This window comes from Xenia sp. Carnegie-2017, unplaced genomic scaffold (genome assembly GCF_021976095.1).
Source record: "Xenia sp. Carnegie-2017 unplaced genomic scaffold, XeniaSp_v1 HiC_scaffold_22, whole genome shotgun sequence".
Lineage (NCBI taxonomy): Eukaryota > Metazoa > Cnidaria > Anthozoa > Malacalcyonacea > Xeniidae > Xenia > Xenia sp. Carnegie-2017.
The window spans coordinates 7274096-7289097 of record NW_025813485.1 but is presented as its reverse complement, the minus strand read 5'-3'; the positions used below and the strand labels follow the sequence as shown (position 1 = coordinate 7289097).

Genomic DNA, 15002 nt, shown 5'->3' with positions numbered 1-15002 from the left:
ATCCTTTAATGTTTTAGCTTATGCTTAATAGACCATACGCCCCTGAAGAAGTCAGTTAAATTTTCTACAAACTGTAGACAGTAAAACTATAGGTATAAACTCTATTTAAATATATCATCTGGTCAACGTTTTGCATAGAACACCAAGATACGCACAGCTGTTGAGCACAATGCGTAACAACACTCACGTAGGGTCGGCACGAGATCATGGTCAACTAACGTACGCGCCCACATATTATTCTTAATATGTCAGCGGTAAGTAACAATTGTCGAATATTCATGTATATGTAATTACCAATGGTAATTACCTATAAGCTGTGACAAACCACTAAAATATAAAATAACCATTGAGAATAACAAGTTTCATATGCGTATTTAACCGATATGCGGCTAAATGACGAGAATTCTTTTTTCGATTTCAGGTTTGGACAGTTTTACTTTTTTACACATTTATTGTTTTGTATTCTTTGTATTTTACATATATTGTCATATGCTCAACGATTTTAAATCATCATAACGATACTCGATGAAGCAATGAACAATATACAATGAACGTAACAGTGGCGTATCCAGCCCGTTTTATTTAGCTCTGCTATACAATTATTTCTTTGTTCACTAACTGTAAAAACAACAGATTTCTAAAGAAATGTTTAATGATAATAATATCAAATTTACATACCACGACCAAATTATCTTCCGGGCGCGCTACACAACTGTGTAAAATTTATAAGGTAAATTTATTATTTCTACATTATCTAGACTGTTTTAGTTATATGTCCCCAGTTAGTTGTAAAAATAAATACCATGTCCATGATTCACAAATAGAAAATGTTAATTTTGTTTAATACTATTTACAGATAAATACATACATGATTTGTCAAGGGGCTCCAATTTGAGCAATTACAGTGTAGAAGTTTGCAAGCAAAAGTGAAGCGATACATGATTACTTTTATGTTAGATGCTTACAATTACTATATTCTCACAGAATATAATTTTTTGAATGGCAGGTTTGCATTGCATTCTCAATGTGGGGAAACATCTCGATTTTTTGTTCTTCAAAGCATTTGACCAGATGCACTTGCATCTTCTTCTGCAGCCAGGTAACAGAGCAAGGGTTAACAGCATTTGCCACAGCAAAAAGACCACAATCTGATGATCCTTTTTGATGTTGTTGGAGAATCACTTTGACGTTTAAAGAACCATCCTGTTCTTGAAGGTTGTTGTAAACATTCTGGAGTTGCCTTTTTAATGATGAATTCAGGTTGGTACTCATAGATTCAAAGACTACTATTTCACCAGTTATGGATGTAGAAACCACCCAGTGGTGACCAATATTGTGACATTGAATTGCTTGGGTGATATTTCCGGAATATTTATGAGTTTGCTAATGTATGTGACTGCTACGACTGTGTTTAGACCTCCCTCTCCGGTACCAAGATCACCTATTAATTTCTGTGCTGCATCAATATGGTCATCTGAAACCCATCCATTTAGATTTAGAAGCACATCTTTCTGAGCATATGACAACGTTATTCCTTGAATATCTACCCATCATTCCTCAGAATTTTCAATTTTCTCATTGTTCTTCATTTTCATCTTTTTTGCTAGTTGCTCTTTTATTACTTGTAATTTGCATTTCTCATGCTTCTCTTCTTTTTCAAGCTTCTCTTCAAATACTTCAATCTTTTCACTTTCTGCTCTTCCCACTTGTTTACCTGGACACCTCTTGCATTTTTTTTTGGCAAAGCAGATTGTGACCTACACTTTGAAACTTGTTTCTTTTTTGGAGATAAAGACTTGTTTTTCAATGAAATTCCATTTTCCTCAAGATGATTTTTTCTTGTGTATTGTATTACCTCTTGTAACATCTCCAGGGCTTTGCCCTAAACTTTCTCATCATCCAAAATGTAAAGCTCATCCTGAATTTGTTTGACTTTTTGAACACACTTATTTCTAACATTTTGGATTGAGTTAGAGTAATAATCTGTTGTGGTAAGAAAACAGTCAGAAGAATGAGCTTTTTCATAATTAGGACATTGCGCAAAGTTTCCTGGCAGTGACTTGTGTTTGATATCAGTCTGAGTTTGGCTTATATTGGCTTTTGGTTGAATTATATGGAGATCTAAAGTAAATAGGGGATGATTGGAAAACTTCCCAACATTTGGTTGTTGAAAAACAGCACATATATGTGTTTACAAGGCATCTTCCGACTCCTGTAATCAAGACATTGGCAGGAAGGCATTTGGTCGTTTGATCCCAGAAAAACTTGATATGTGGATGATGAGCTTGTGACAGTGAAATGTTTTGTCGTTTCCATCTTGATGTTTTTACTTGGAATGTCAGATTCCATCCGTTGAATAATATGAGAAACAACATACTTTGGTCTATTGTGCAGGAACTTTGGGATTTGTTTGCTGTAGGACTTGTACGAATCGGATGATTTGATATTCTGTTCCTTATATCTATAAAGAGAAAATTGTAAGTACACTTATACTTTTTTGATTATCGTTAAAGTTCACTGATTGCGAACATCTTATAAAAAAAAACAGTATGCACAATACTTTTTGTAGCTATCAGGCAGGAACTGTGTTAGTAATATATTGACGAGATCACTTATCGAATGATTTCGTCTGTCCTCTAAATATGAATGCTTTAACCAGTTATTTTGCCTTTCCACTCCGTTGTTTGTATAAATGGCAACGCGCAACGATTCATCCCTGTAAAAATGGACCCATTTCTTGAAAAGTAATGTATATATTTATATAAACACACATAGGTTGGATAGGTAGTATCAGTTTTGAGCAGTTTAGCGTACTGATATTAAAACGCATAAAATAGAAGAGATTAATACTTGCAAGTGTAATCCCAAAAATTCATCAAAGTATTTCTGCAGTTGCAGCGATTCTTTCCACAGATGGCTGTTTTTCAATGATTCAATGTTTTCTGTAATGCGATTTGACTTGTGCTATTTGCAATATTTCGCAGCAGTTGTAATAGCTCATGTTTGTAAAGATACGTTCCATTACTGCGCTTAATCCATTCGTTCCACGCCTTCTCTCGATGAAAATCGCAAAAACATTTTCTTCAAAAAAGGCTATTGCTTTGTTTCGTCTTACTTGGAATACACTGTTTGATTGCTCCAATTTCAGCTAATGAAAAATCAACCATTATGTTTTTAGGTTTCCACAGTGGATTCTCTTGACATTGACGGATGATGTTCAGGACTTCTGATATGGAATCCATGTCCTAATTTTGGGATATGAAGACAGCAACAACGATGTAACAAACATTTGATCAGACACATAAGAAAAACAACGGTAGTGCGTACCTCAAAAGATGCGAATTGGAAAACTTTAAAACATTAACTTTCCAAGTGACAACAATTGGAAACTCTATTTTCGAACTAGCATTTGGCAACAATTCCATGATGATTTCCCGCGCTTTTTATGTTTAGATTCTCATAGAATATATGTATGGCAAGTTGCAATTTTACAATGTAGGAAAATGTGAATTTTTTGTTGCTCGAAAAACATTTAGCCAAATGCATTGTATCTTCTCATATGACCATAAAATCAAGAAATGGTGCATTCAATGCTGTTAGGGAGGTGGGTGCATGGAAATCAAGCATTCTTCATGAAATTATGGATAGTCATTGCAGAGCACAGAGCACCCCAACCTGACAAAGATATTTAGTTTACAAAATTGATAAAGAAACTTGTTCATGTTAAGTGGTAATATTATTTGCAAACACTATGACATCATGCAATGACTTTTTACAATTACATTACACTATTTGAGAGAGTTGCATCTAAGGCAAGTTATGTTCTACAGCACTGGATCTATGCCACAAGCATAACAAAAGCAGGTGGGAGCCTTTTAAACTGTTCGAAAAATCCTATGACAATGGAAGGAATTATATGCTCAAAGGTTTTTCTGAACAATCTGTTTTTCCATAATAGAATTTATTTTGGTGCTCAGAGATTCAATGTGAAAATTTTTGCCAGAGATGAATGTAGAGAATACCCAGTGTTACATGTTAAGATATATTGTTACCATTTCTTGTAGTAAAGTATTTTCAGGAACATATGAATTAGCTACTGTGATTGACATCACAACTTTACATTGGATATGGCTGCACCTCTACTATGATCACCTATCAATTTTTCGTGATAAATCAATATGCTCATTTGAAAACCATCCATTTCATTTAATGAGCACTTAAGTTAGATTCTGGTTCACTGTGTGGATGGCACTGCTGAAGACAATGAGTTTTCAAAATTTCCTGACAATAACTTTAACAAAGTTAAAAAATTTACCACACCTGTGCATTAACTCAAATCAGAAAATTACAAGCAAGTATGGACAAACAGTCAAACACATTGAACACACAAACTTTATATTATTGAGCAGGAAGTTTGGAAAAAAATTTGAAGATACGAATCTAGATGGGTGTGTTTATCATGTCATGTTGTATCTATAATAATTTTTATTAGTACTACAAATAACAGGAAAATATTTAATATCATATCTATAATACAAATAGAGTCCATTTCTACTTTATAACATTACATTGTTCTCCTTAGGTCCAGTAAATCTGCAATTTTTGAAGTGCGGTTATTATATTGTAAAGTACTATCAATCCATTACTTCTGCAAGGCAGACATTTTAAAGAAAGTACATCAAACCAAAATTGAATTGAAATCTTTGTAATCTCTTCTCGCTTTCTCTATTGCCAATTTGCCTTATTGCCATATGTAAACGCATTATGTAGTGCGGTAAAATCATTCGTATAATGAAACATGAATATTCGTCAATTGTTACTTACCGCTGACATAATAAGAATAATATGTGGGCGCGTACGTTAGTTGACCATGATCTAGTTGCCGACCCTCACGTAGGCTTTAGCGTATGGTCTCTATTTCCTTAAACACTCCAAGTTTCATTAACATCACAACCATTCGTAGATCGTTCGTAAAAAGCTTTCTCGTCCTTTTCATGATATTTCAGAAAACCCAAAGATGGCTTTATTCCAAAACAATGTAGCAGTGTTGCTGTTATATGTTGCGCTGATTGAGAGCTGTGCGAGTGCACCCGAGAATTGTACAAGGGGTATAAAATGTAAGTAATAAGATATTCTTATTAGGTCTATCCTTATTTAGCTTTATTCTCAACATGTTCGGCAAATCAACTGCTCTACAAAGAGCTGTATAATTTAAAAATTAAACGAGACTTACCTGTAAGTTGAAGTTTGATTGTAATTCTTGAGTTATTGGACAAGGAAAGTAAGGAGTCATGTGAGATATGCGCACGCAGATCGAGGAATCAGTTTTCAACGCTGCGAGTGATTTCAACAGCATTCACCATTTAGGGCGGGTGCAATAAGATTTTTTACACTAAACATCCCTCCAATATAATGGGGGAGGTGACTCCTTAGTTTCCTTGTCCAATAACTCATAGAATTACAATCAAACTTCAACTTACAGGTAAGTCTCGTTTAATTTTTAAATTCTATTTCGTCATTGGACTACGTCACTAAGGAGTCATGTGAGATATTCAAAGTGTTGTGATCACGAGCTTTAACATAATCCCAAATGTATTGACAATTTTTTCAACAACACATATAACTATACTTCTCACTATTAAAAAATTTGTGCTTAGTCATTGGAAGCATTTAATAATGAACAACCGAAGTCGGCTTTTGTTTTTAATGGCTTATTATAATATTTTTGAAATGTTGAAGCATTAGACCACCCAGCTGCTTCCATAATTGCTTCAATTGATATGGATGCTTTGTTTGCAGCTGACGAGGATGCTGCTCTTGTGCTGTAGCCAGAAAAATCATTTATTCCGCCAGCTTTAAGATTGTTTTAAGCCATCTCGAGATAGTGTCCGTGCTTGCTACATTAAAGGGTTTTTGGAAACAAATTAACAACTGTTTGGAATTACTTCTAATAGTTTTTGTTCTTTCAATGTACTCAGTAAGGAGTTTGAACGGACAAAGTGTTGCATCTGGGTCATATTTCTTAACTGTGAAAGGCTTTAGGTGTTTCCCAGGCGAGATGTTTTAACAATTGGTCGAAGGTGAATACATACTTATCATCCTCCGAGATATATTGTCCAGTGATAAGGCTTTAAGGGTTTGGCACCTTTGAGCAGAGATAAGGGCTAACATCATGGTCAGTTTAAGTGGTAGCTTTTCAGTGTCAAAGTTTCATTTGGCTGCATGGTTTTAAGTATTCTAGCACTATTCGTACATCCCAGATTCTGGTGTACCTTGGTAAGGCTGGACGATTTTGAAGACTCCTTTAAGGAATCTGCAAACCAGTGGGTGTGTTCCAAAACTAGTACTATCTGATAACTTACTATCGATGATAGCACTCCTTGCAGTATTTAGTGCACTGTACCCAAGCCCTTTTTGAACAACTCCAAAGGAAGTTTATCCCTTCTTCTACAGTGGGAGAAAAGGGATTGATATGCCGTTGATAACAATATTGTCTCCATCTTTCCAAATGCCCTTCATATTGCTTCCGTGTGCCTGCTCTCCATGCTGATTCCAGGACTTCCACAGCTGTTGTCGAAAGTCCTCGGTCTTTGAACTGTTTCCTGATAAGTGACACACTACTAGCACTAGTTTCTCGTGAAGAGGATGTTTCTCCAATGGGTTGCTGGGAAGAATTAGTGTTGATGGTGTTTGTGGTAGCAAGATTGGTGACTGCATCAGCATTCTCATTGCTACTGGCCACCAGGATTGGGTTGGCCACTTTGGTATAATAAGCAGTCCCTCCGACTTCTCTTTTTGAATCTTTTGTAGCACCTGACTAATCAAACAAAAAGGTGGAAAAGCGTAAAATTGATAACCCAGCCATGAATGATGGACTGCAATTGCTTCTGGGTCTGGGGTATATGAAATGTATGGCTTTAATTGGCAATTAATTTTGGAGGCAAAAAGGTCAATGTTTGGCTTTACATTTAGTTTCGTACAAGCCCTATGAAATATGTGTTTATTCAGGCACCACTCAGTGGTGCGCCTGGCCTTCCGAGATTCCCTGTCTGCATCGACATTCTCCTTGCCAGGAATACGGGCAACTGTGTTCCAAACCTCATTAACAATGCACCAGTCCCATATAGTTTTGATAAGACTGTTCAATAATGGAGAGTGACTTGTTCCCATTTTGTTTAGGGTATTTTGAACCGTAGTGTTATCAACTAGTACTTTTACATGCATTTTCGTAATAGATTTTTGGTGTGACTTGAGACCAAAATACACTGCCAGCATTTCTAAATAGTTAATATGAGATTGACTCTCTTCCTGAGTCCAGAGCTCTCCAGTTTTAATGTTATTTATAGCACACCCCCAGCCCACTTTAGATGCATCTGTGGACATAGTTACATGCGGCTCTGGTCTAGAGATCAGATTGTTTGATCTTTCTACATTGTTTATCCACCATTCCAGCTCCTTTTTGCTAGAGGATAACTGCATGTGAGTATCATAATTTCCCTTACATTGTTTTAGGGCTTCCGCTTTCTCACCCTCTGTAATCCGAAAATATAAGGGCCCATACATTGCCCCTGCAAATGTAGAGATAATAAACCCAATAACCTGGGCAACCTCTCTTATTTGAGGTATCCTACAAGAGTGTAGGTGGGTAAAAGCCAATTTTACCTTCTTTGCTTTTTCTGGTGTCAAAGAAACAGTCATAGTTATTGAATTTAGAATAAAACCAAGAAATACAATTTTTTGTGTTGGTATTAACACAGATTTTTCAGGGTGAGTGACAAAATTTAAGTTGTCTAAAACTTTAACTGTCTCAACAATGTTTGCTGCACAGTCATTAAAGTTATCACCTATCAAAATGGAATCATCAATATAAGGTGATGATATATGACCCTTTTTCCGTAATGATGAGTACACAGGCTTAAGCAATTTTGTGAATTTTCTTGGTGCTAATGCTAACCCATTAGGGAAGCAAGTAAATTTATATAATTTACCATTCCAATCGAGTTGTAAATATTTCTGATGTTCAGCACAGATACGTACTGAATAATAGGCATCTTTTAGATCAACTGATGCCATGTAGCAGTTTGGTTTCATTAGACTAATAGCATTCCAAATGGAGTCCATTTTGAAGTGCCTATATACCACATACTTATTTAAACTTTTGAGATTTAATATCATTCTATGAGACCCATCAGGTTTTGGTCTTAAGAAATGGATGAAATAAATTCATTTGCCTCATGAGCCGATTCAACTATGACACCCTTTGCAAACAGCTTTTTTATTTCCTGTGCAACACAACCATTCTCGAATGTTGTGAATGTATTGGGTTTTGGTGCATGTAGTTGGTGAGGTAAAGCGTTAAATTCAATCTCCTCACCCAAGACTGTATGTAAAACCTCTGAATCAGAGGTGAGTTTGCGCCATTCACAAAGTTTGTGACTTAACTGGCCTGCTTGAAAGCGTTTCACTCGTGAGTGTAAATACCTGACTAATAAAGGCAAGTCTCTCTCTAAAGTACTGACCTGTAAGTTTGTCATGATATTTTTGTTTCTTTCACTATTGGCCATTACTGGTATTGTTGCTGCTTGACTGGAAAGGTTGATGGCTTTTTCGATGGGTATGTCGACCTTGGTGGGTGTTTCTTCCAATTCAGATTGTTGGATAAAAAATGGTTCTTTCTTGGTTTTCCTGTGAGGAGGAATTGTTGGTACCATGAGAGTGAGGGCGGCCATACTGCCTGACCTTATCAAACCTTTGAGGCACTGTTGCCTTGCTGATCTTGTTCGATGCCCTAATATCATTTAGTTGTGTTTGAAGGTTATCCCCAAACAAGTAAGTCGTTACTGGCACATGTGATGCACAAAGGCTGCTATAATCCTTGTTTAAATTTGGCCTAATAGCGTCGCGTCGACGCATTGATAGTTCACACATTGTGTGGCCAAGAAGTGCCAAGGCATCGGTATTCATTGTGATCAGTTTATCAACGTCTGGTGATTCTTTACTACGTATTTGTAGCAATTTGTCTGTCGTGAAAGACAGTACGGCGCCAACCTTCGCTATTGTTTTCTGCGTGTTAGCAGTGCGAAGGTCGTTGTGCTTGGTCTTATTGTCAAGCTTGTCCCATATCTCAGCGTTAACGCGAGGGACAATAAATTTTTCACAATTACTTGGTCTTGAATACTTTTCCATTTTTTCTTTTTGTTTTGCTTCTGGGAGCTTGTTTGACCATCGTTTGTTGACAATATCAGCAAGTTGCTGGTTTATATTGTCGCCAACCTCCTCTTCTTGCTCCAAATCGTGCGAGATTTCTTGTAGCAGAGCGTCTTGTTCGCGTCGAACACATGTGGCGCTTATACTACCTTCATTTGCCGAGTCGGCATCAGGTTCACTTTCTCGATGCAATCCTTCTGCATCACCGTCAGTGTAACCTTTGTCTATTTCCATTAGTGAAGTTACACGTCGTTTTTTTGCTTGGTCCTTCGTTCAAGCAAGGATCCTGACTGTCGGACTGCAACCGTTTAATGGAACTGTCCATGTTGATAATTTTGCTTGACATTTTCTCTACTTTGTCGACGAGACTAGCCAACACTTCTGGCTTTGCTATCCCTGGTGGTGTCGCTTCTTTCATACCGCTAGGCTCTTCTTCCAATAGCCGTCTTTCCAATTCGTCATCTGATGCCATGATTTTCGCTCCTTTGTTGAGATTTTATTCGATAAAAACAACCGTTCGCTCGAAGACTACGCGGGCAACTGATTCCTCGATCTGCGTGCGCATATCTCACATGACTCCTTAGTGACGTAGTCCAATGACGAAATAGAATTAAGCCTCATAACAACATTTATTATGTATGACGGAACTAAGACTAAACCAACTCGTAAATTATACCTTAAAATAACATTTAGCGTTGCAGTAAGGTAGAAATATACTGATTTGGCGAAGAGTGATGTGAACAATGTAGAAAACCACTGTAAAATTTCTTCAGGCGTTTATATTGAGAACGTCGATTCTGCAACCAGTGAATAACAGACATCGGTAAAAATCATATGATTGGTATAACATTTTTTGACATTTCGTCAGCTCACATTTTGAAAATTAAATTAGACTGATATTATTAATAAACAATGCAACAACTCTGAATTCTGTTTTCTGACTTGATGGCGACGGAGCAAGCTCATATTAATTATCATTTCATCTTTGCCTTTCGTCAAAGGGCATATGACGTGAAACTTGTGCTATTGAAATGATATCAGAGAGTCTTTTTACTAATCGTTCGTATTCTAATGGATCGTTTGATTGAACTGACAGATTGAATCCTTTTATGCTTAAGCCAGCAAAGAAATAATTTCGAAGAAGAAAAATATCCAGTTACGTTATAAAAACACATTTTACACACGCTAGTTTGTTGTTAAGCTTAAAGTGTATAAAAATTTTTGTTGTCTTAGATAAAATATCTCCAAAACTGCAATGGACTCTTTTTAACATTCATGATTCCATGCTTTGTTTGGGATGTATGTTCAGTTGTTTCCTAATCACTATAGGCTTCATTCATACTAACCAAACAAGTACAAGCAGGTTTGTAGCGCAACAACAAAATAAAACATGATTTTAAGATACTTAAATTAGGAAACGATCGACAGAACATAAATTCTTCAATTTTTAAAATATTTGATAGCACAAATACATTGCACATATACAGCTTTCATTATACAGAATAAAAATGTTATAGAAAATCCAAAAAACGCACAACACATTCAACAACATAGTTGTATAGTTTGATGACATCGTTTGAGCGAATGATCAAAGAAAACGCTTAGAAAGTACAATGTACAACTGGTGTACAGCTGTACTTTCATGATATTTTTTTAACGAATACTGCATGAATCCGTTTTAAAGATAATATCGTGGTTCGGAGTGTAGAAAAACAATGTTTCAAAATTGCCAACAGTGAAATTTAATCTATAACATGAAGTTCCTAAGGTTCTTCTTTTGTGAAACTTGGTTCTTCTTTTGTGAAACTTTTATGATTATATATGACTGACATTTTTTTACAAATTACAATTTGATTTCTTTCTATGAATTTATTAAGTGTTGTTTTGCTGGGGCATTTAGCTGGCATTTCATTAACTGAAGATGCAAATAAGCTCCTTTTTGTAAAAGTATTATATCTTTTACAGTTGTATCGGAATATATACGTCATCTACACAGGCTTGTTGGTGAATGGGTGCTTATCAATTGCACAGTTAATTACCATGACATTAATGTTCAACTTTTGGATGGAAACGAGAAGCCTTTACATGTTGAGAACAAAAACATTAAAATTGTAGTAAAAAATATCTTCAATGTGACAAAAGTAACACAAGACCACAAAGAGTACATCTGCCAAGCTTGCAATGAGAAAAGAACTATACAGATCATCCCTCACAAAAGTTGGTATTTTGTATGCTTTTAGATACTGTTTATTTAATACCTTCTTGGTTACACGAGTGTCATTACCGAGAAACGTGGTAAATTAAACTATAATGTTTCCAAAATCATGTTTAAAAATAGTTTTTACAGAGTCTTATATCATTTCTACAATGTGATATTGCCAATTTCAATGATTTGAAACAAATTAATATGAGCAAGTGCTGTAACTTTGAATGTATTGATCTGTCTAGGAGTTCATAGGCCCCTTTGTCTCTTCTACAGGTGTGCCATCCTATGCGAATCCTTCAATTACGGTAGAACCAAAAAAACCCGAATATGATCTTGGTGACAAGGTTTCGCTAGATTGCAATATTGCTGGTATTCAATTCATATATGCTTCCCGATACTATAGATTTTTTTGGAAGAGTAATGGAAGAAACAAAGAAAAATGTGAAACAAAAAACCGAAAGAACTGTAAAATAACGTTTAATATTACCGCAGAATCTGAAGGAACCTACTTATGCTTGATAGAAAGAAAGTATGTTAATTATAAATCATACAGAAGCTTTACTTTGAAAGTCAAAGGTAATTCCATTGAAGTAAATGAAAAGCCGTTTTCTGTAATTTTGAGTTCTTATTTCTCAAGACTTCAGTGTGTATCAAAACGTATACTCTAGGAAAAATTCTCTAAAACAAGACGCGCGTGGAATAAGCAAAGACGTTTGGTTATTATGAGTAATTTAAAGTTCGCTGGTACAGCTGGTAATGAGATTTTTTTAAAATGCGAGATATTTTACGAGTGAAACAACCGATATTAAAGTCTTTAAAAGACAGGCCATGCCCACGAAATATACTCATCGTAAAAACAATTTTATCACACTGAGTAAAAATATGGCCTGTGTTTTACAAGCTTTCAGACAATTTTTCCAACCTGAATGCACCTGCGTACAAAACTATTAGATTGTTTTTTCAACAATAGTATAGTGGGCTTGAAATTCAGCCACAAATGGAAGAGTCAAGGAACTCGTGTTGTATAAGAATAGGCTTCCGATAAAACGCTTCAAACACAACTTTTGAATTAGTACAAAGCAAACTGCTCTAAAATAGCCCAAGTCACAGCGAACCCTGAAATATAGCCACAGATGAAACCACATCAAAGTTCAGGCAATCTTTCATTGATAAGCAAGGTCATTTGATATACTAAAAACCAAAAAGAACTAAATGAACCATCAACTAAATCTTCTCAAAAACGTGTAAATTCCGTTGCCTATACTGCAGAATTCTAGCACCATAGGCACTTTGAACAAATTATTTAAGACGACGGGAAATATGTGTTCTACCAAACTGACCCAACTCTATTCAGACTATGCAAAGTTTGTCTTGTAAGTGACACACAGGAAACAAATCCTCTTCACTGTGCCTATAGAGAAAAATCAAATAATCTAAATATACCGGAAAGTGCCCAGAGGACTATTTTAACATCGTGGAAATGGATCATATTTGTCGACGATCATTTCCTCGTGAGATGAAATAAAATTAGCGAAAATCAGTTTGTAAGATTAGTTTAATTAAGACCGTCACCACTTCGTTAAATAAATATGGAACATAGAAACAGCGCTATATCACTTCAAAAACAAAGAAAATAACCTAAGAAATTTCATTTTCATGGAAGTGCAAGAGTAAAATATCATGACGGAGAAAACTAAAAACAGTCGATGGCATAAACATTAAGCTTAGGTTTGCGGGTAATTCGCTTATCGTACACTGTTATAAATAGTCATTTAATCTCTCTTGGTCATCTACACTAATCAATAAACATTTTTGTAAAAAGTAATTGTTCTTCACATTTTTTCATGTTCTTCGCATTTTTCTCGTTTTCTTTTCATTTTTAAAGCATATCGAAAGCATTTTCAAGCATATTTAAAGCATGTTTTCTTCACATTTTCTTCAACTCTAGAGCTTGCCAGACCCAAAATTTACATTGAAAACGACGCAGACGAGTTCTCACTTGGTGAAGGAAAGAATTTGACGTTTACCTACAACGTTACGTCTTATCCTGCTGCCGATATCTTTTGGTTGCGTTTGAAATATGATGGATCAACCTATCAGTCACTAACAAGTTGTTCTGCGCATGAAAAACACTGCAAAAATCATGACGGACAAGAAAAAATTACAAGAAACAAGTTCGAAGTAAAGTCTGTCAGATTCCTGATGACAGTTTAACCTATCAGATAAATGCTAGCAATATAAAAGGAAATGAAATTAAGAAGATTTCAATAAAAAAACTAGGTCAGTCCTGTTTGATATAAAAAGAAAATAAAACTGAAATTTTAGCGTAAAAAACATTTGCATACAAACGAAAGGCAAATAAATGGCACTAGTACATTATGCGCCCTTCTGCACCAAGCAAAACTCAGATTAGAAGCTCAACTTTTAATTCAATAACGGTTTCGAAATTCCAAAGAAAAATACCAAAAACATAGCTATTTAGGTTGTTTTGAAATGTATCATACTCAAAGATTAAGCTTGAGTCATGCATAATATAAAGATCAGTTTTAGTTTTTACATTTATTTTTCAGTTGTACCTGAAATTGACATTAAAGACACTAAAAGATTTTTAAAAAGGATTTTCGGTCCTAAACTGTACGTTGAAGAAGAAATTTGACCTACAAGAAATAACCTTCAAATGGTACAAGTGCCAATCTCATATCTGTCATGATCATAAGAACGAGATGGAATATATTTCATCAAACTATTCTTTAACAGTAAAGGAGGGCAGGTATCGCTGTACTGCCAACAATAGCGGTGAAATAGATACATCACCAATAACAACAGTTACAAAAGAATCCGAACCAAAAGGTACAACCAATGGACAGAAGAAAACAATGATGATGTTGGTCATACCTATAGGCGTCCTCACTCTTGTCATTTTGGTCATTACTTCTTATGTATTGTACAAAAGGAAGAAAATTTACGGTGCTTTTTATCTCCTTTCTTATCCTCCATTGCCTGACTACATAGAAAAGATTGATATGAATGGAGATATAGTTATAGAGATATAGATATATTTTGACGTAGTTTGGATCCGCCACTACATGCCACTGTCACTGATTTTTGTTCTGAATTTTTAACCAGTCTCTGACGTGTTTTTCACTCACTTCACTGTAGCGATTTTACTTTTGGAGTAGTCTTCTTCTGAGAATAATTGCCGACACCATTCCACGACATGACAATGTCTTTGGCATATTACTTGTTTTTTTTATCTTGGTCGAGTTTCAAGAAAACAAGACGACGACTTTTGGAATTTGTTTTATTTTGTATTTCGTAGCTAGCCCAGATTCTTCTGATCAAATAAATAGCTCTTCGTTTACTTAGTGGTATTGGAATGAACTGACTGAACTCCAACTATTGATGTAACGATTATGTATACACGTCAAATGTCGTTATTGTAACGATTGTAGCACAATTCAACATGCTTAAATTTGTAAAAAACTGTGTAACATTTATTTGACAGTTTGAAACATTCACCTTTATAAGAACTAACAATTTCACCACCAACTAGTGCATAATCCAAAACATGAAAATATCTGGAATTTGA

At 35.4% G+C, this 15002-nt stretch overlaps 2 protein-coding genes and 3 long non-coding RNA genes across 9 annotated transcripts in view; 3 read left to right on the top strand and 2 right to left on the bottom strand.

Moving 5' to 3' along the window:
* LOC124445863 (fibroblast growth factor receptor 2-like) overlaps positions 1 to 15002 on the top strand; it is a 65716-nt gene that overhangs the window by 23116 nt on the left and 27598 nt on the right. The window lies entirely within an intron of this gene.
* Positions 205 to 3571, top strand: LOC124445878. 3 transcript variants are annotated; one of them, XR_006948285.1, is made up of 4 exons: positions 205 to 254; positions 1007 to 1260; positions 2032 to 2477; positions 3179 to 3571. It is a non-coding gene; the product is annotated as an uncharacterized LOC124445878 (long non-coding RNA). The 3 variants fall into 3 exon arrangements; XR_006948284.1 differs by lacking the exon at positions 205 to 254 and adding an exon at positions 328 to 421; XR_006948283.1 differs by lacking the exon at positions 205 to 254 and having other exon boundaries at positions 958 to 1260.
* LOC124445883 lies at positions 1745 to 3064 on the bottom strand. Its single transcript, XR_006948291.1, has 2 exons — positions 2561 to 3064; positions 1745 to 2461 (listed from the first exon to the last, which is right to left on the bottom strand). It is a non-coding gene; the product is annotated as an uncharacterized LOC124445883 (long non-coding RNA).
* LOC124445871 lies at positions 4454 to 4915 on the bottom strand. The gene is made up of 2 exons (XR_006948277.1): positions 4825 to 4915; positions 4454 to 4593 (listed from the first exon to the last, which is right to left on the bottom strand). It is a non-coding gene; the product is annotated as an uncharacterized LOC124445871 (long non-coding RNA).
* LOC124445867 lies at positions 5018 to 13607 on the top strand. 2 transcript variants are annotated; one of them, XM_046996663.1, is made up of 4 exons: positions 5018 to 5117; positions 11173 to 11424; positions 11687 to 11942; positions 13362 to 13605. In XM_046996663.1, exons 1-4 carry the CDS (start codon positions 5018 to 5020, stop codon positions 13387 to 13389), a joined length of 636 nt encoding a protein of 211 aa, XP_046852619.1. In that variant the 3' UTR covers positions 13390 to 13605. The 2 variants fall into 2 exon arrangements, 1 of the variants encoding a protein (XP_046852619.1); XR_006948275.1 differs by lacking the exon at positions 5018 to 5117 and adding an exon at positions 5464 to 5482 and having other exon boundaries at positions 11687 to 11989; positions 13362 to 13607.